General features: G+C 34.0%; 1 protein-coding gene across 1 annotated transcript; it reads right to left on the bottom strand.

The window, feature by feature from the left end:
* Window positions 1–1799: 1799 nt before the first annotated feature.
* LOC111419660 (endocuticle structural glycoprotein SgAbd-8-like) lies at window positions 1800–2747 on the bottom strand. Its single transcript, XM_023052506.2, has 2 exons — window positions 2678–2747; window positions 1800–2618 (listed from the first exon to the last, which is right to left on the bottom strand). The coding sequence occupies exons 1-2, from the start codon at window positions 2678–2680 to the stop codon at window positions 1896–1898; spliced, it is 726 nt and encodes a 241-aa protein (XP_022908274.1). The 5' UTR covers window positions 2681–2747; the 3' UTR covers window positions 1800–1895.
* Between the last annotated feature and the right edge of the window lie 841 nt (window positions 2748–3588).

Raw genomic sequence — 3588 nt, 5'->3', positions numbered from 1 at the left:
AAACCATATCACATTTGAAATGCAAAAGTTCAATGGACATACACTTTCTAAACACTAAAATTCTAAAGTACAGTGCCGACCAAATATCTGCTCCTTTAGCTAATATAATAAATTCGTGCTATGAAGAAGATGTTGCACCAAGGGTAATGAAAATTGCAAGGGTAACACCAATCTATAAAAAAGGAGAACCGTCAAATTGCTCTAATTATAGACCGATATCTATATTACCAATATTTTCAAATGTGTTTGAGAAGACACTACTAGACAGATTAACATCTTATCTTACAAAACCGAAGTAATCACTTTGACTACTAATCGTAACACTAAGCAAAAGACGGCTACCGTCCGACTATTAGGTATCAACTTGGACAGTAGATTTACTTGGAAAGATCATAGCGACATACTGGTGAAACAACTGTCATCTGCCATCTACGCTATTTTAAGAATTCGCCAAATAGTAAACGCCTCTGCTGCTAGAACCGCTTACTTTGCTTTCTTCCGTAGCAAGATGAGCTACGGACTACGCCTTTGGGGAGCGTTTGGTCATACAATGCCTGCTTTCATACTGCAGAAAAAGACGCTAAGAATAATTGAACAGGCGCATCCAAGAATTCACTGTAAGCCCCTATTTAAAGAATATAATGTACTCACACTTCCATCCGTGTACATCTGCCAACAACTTTGCAAGGCTAAAATAGAATTTAAAAAAGACTTAAAGAAAGTACTTATTGAAAGTGCTTTCTACAGTGAAAATGAGTTTTTAAATTGTATGAGAGGTTAAGGTTTTCGATTCTGCAATTATTTTTCTTTTTTTCTTCCTCCCTACATAAACTGTTTTAAACTCAAACTTATTATATTTTTTTCTGGACGTTTTTGCAATACAGAATTTTATGTACTTTTTTTGTATTTTAGCGAAATAAAGATCATTATTATTATTATTAATATCTATTTCAATAAAAAATAAAAAATATATTGTTCAAAATACTTGCGGATTCGACACTATCATTCATAGTTTAGCATTTGCCCGTACACACAATTCATTTAGAAATCATGTTGAGAATGTTGGCACAGATTGCTTTAGTTTCCTAAAATTATTTTTAAAACCGGTTCTAGTAAAGCAACATATAAAAAAAGAGCTAAACTATTAACAGGAATAAATTATTTTGGAAGCCAGAATATTGCTATTTCAAATATTGCGTTTCTTTGTACACAACCATTTAAAGAAGAATTTAGTTATTGTAGGACTAAAAACTGCAATAATTGTTTAAACGTTACTTTCCATAAGAACATAATTTTACCAATCGACACAGGGCCGTCTTTAACCTATTGGAGGCCCTGGGCATATTGGGATAATGGGGCCCCTATGACTTTGACAGAACACTATTTTGTTAGAATAGACAAAGAAAGTAGATAAACAAGGTTAAAAATTTATTTTTATTAACAATCACATGAAACGAATAGATAAATGTAATATAGTCCACAAAAGTAACTCTTTTAGCATTTACAGGTTAGTGCTTAAAAATCTATGTTATTTGAAGAGGAACCCTTCTAGATTTCAGATGGGCAAAATCGTTAATCACTTCTTCAAAATCTATGTTTTTTAGCACATCAGATTCTATGGACATTAGATCTATAATGTTCAAATGTTCAGCAAGATCTATATTAAATAAGTTTATTCATGATTCTGAAATCAGGACAAATGATTGATCAAACATATCAAATAGGCATTTAATGAAAGACGCGCATATCAAACCACATTTTTAATGCGAACTACATCTTCATAAAACAATTTTTTTTCTATTATGTTTTGATACTTTATTAACACATATTTCAATAAACATCTATAAAATAGGAAAATAAAATTAAATAATTAATATCAACACAAACAGAAACATCTAACTCTTTCCAAACTCGAACGCATACCCTACCCCAAAACTATGCGGTTTGCCAGGTTCCACATCCGGATATTCTTCGTCTTTATTTTTAGGCCTATAAGCTCCTTGTGCATCCGAAAAAATCTCATTTTCCCTTCTTTCAGGTCCATAATACCTCGGCGGTTGTTGAGGTTGATATTTTACGTTATAAACGGGTTTGGGAAGTTGTTGCGGATAAAACAACCTTTCATTTGGATATTGTTGTCTTGGTGGTGGTGGTGGCGGCGGCAAAGGTGAAGGCTGTCTGTATGGTTGAACTTGTGCTGGTGGTTGTGGTCCAGGTCCTCCATATCCAGGATGTGGTTGTGCTTGGGGATGTGGTGGCGGTCTCGGAATATGAGCACCCTCCAAAATCTTAAATCCTTCTTTACCCGCGATGTATTTAACTAAAATTTTTTTCCCATGTGGATCCACGTATTCATATGCACCGGTTCTTGAACCATCCGGAGCAATGGATTCTCCTTGAAGATGACCATTCTCCGAGGCGAAAGCGTATTTAAAATTGCCGTCGTGACTTAGGGCTTGTTTGTGAGAGACGATTTGTGGCGGTCGTTTGCTGTTAGTTTCTTCTTGGTAATCTTGTGGTGGTCGCTCATAATATTGTCGCTGATCTTGATAAGCCGGTGCTGATGCGTATTGACTCCAACACGTACCAAAAAAGGATAATATTAAAACTGTATGGATCTGTAAATAAAATGAATTAACTAAAAATATTAGATAATTATAAATGTTTTTTTACTCACCATAGTTTCTTTAATTGATACAATTTAATAATGGGTAAACACCGTTAGAGTGTTGGTCGGTTTCTAACGCAATTTAACGCATTCTCTTCCATATATGCGTTCGCCGAAAAGAGAAAGTGCACCTAAAAGGACATTTACATATCCTTTCGGTTTGAAAATGAAACGCGGTCTTTCGGGTTATTTCTTTTTTGCTTATTTCGATTTTTCAGATTACCATTCCGCAAATATTTTATATTGTAAATATTAAAAAGTTTGTTCCATTAAAATTATTCGTGGTAAATTTGATTGTAATCAGGGTTATTATTACTCATTCACATTATAATGAGTAGTAAAGTAGACCAAATTAAAAGTTTTCATAGGCTAATTCCTAAGCCGTAACAGTTAGATCAAAATTATTTACCAACTCTCAATTATTTTTATCTTAAAAATTCTCGAAGAAATGAAAACGTAGTGAAGATATAGTAAATACGAAAAGATGTGTTTGATGTCAAGAAATGTCCTAATACGTGTAATAAAACTTAGATTAATCTGTATATTAATACTGGGAGTTTACTACCTCTTCGAAGGTTGCAGCGGTAAATGATTACTTTTGAACGAAAGATTATATATTGTAAAAGATATCATCAACTACGAAGAGAATGCGGAAATGATTTCCTCAGAGCTGGGTGTTGAGGCCGAGAATCTGGAATGTAGTGCTTGATGAATTGTTAAATATTGAGTTGAGTGGTGTGGACGTCGTGATGTTATTGTGTTTTTAGTGAAATGAAGCAGTAGGGCAGAAGTTGAAAGGTTAGAATGTGATATTATGACTAAGGTGAATGAGTGGCTTAGCGTGAATGGGTTGGTAGTTTCGAGAAGTAAATGAAGAAAGACAATGGCGATGTAAGCAAACCTAAAGAGAGGCGTTTTCT

This window comes from Onthophagus taurus, chromosome 3 (genome assembly GCF_036711975.1).
Source record: "Onthophagus taurus isolate NC chromosome 3, IU_Otau_3.0, whole genome shotgun sequence".
Classification (NCBI taxonomy): Eukaryota; Metazoa; Arthropoda; class Insecta; order Coleoptera; family Scarabaeidae; genus Onthophagus; species Onthophagus taurus.
The sequence above is the reverse complement of the archived record's forward strand: the minus strand, read 5'-3'. Positions and strand labels throughout refer to the sequence as shown.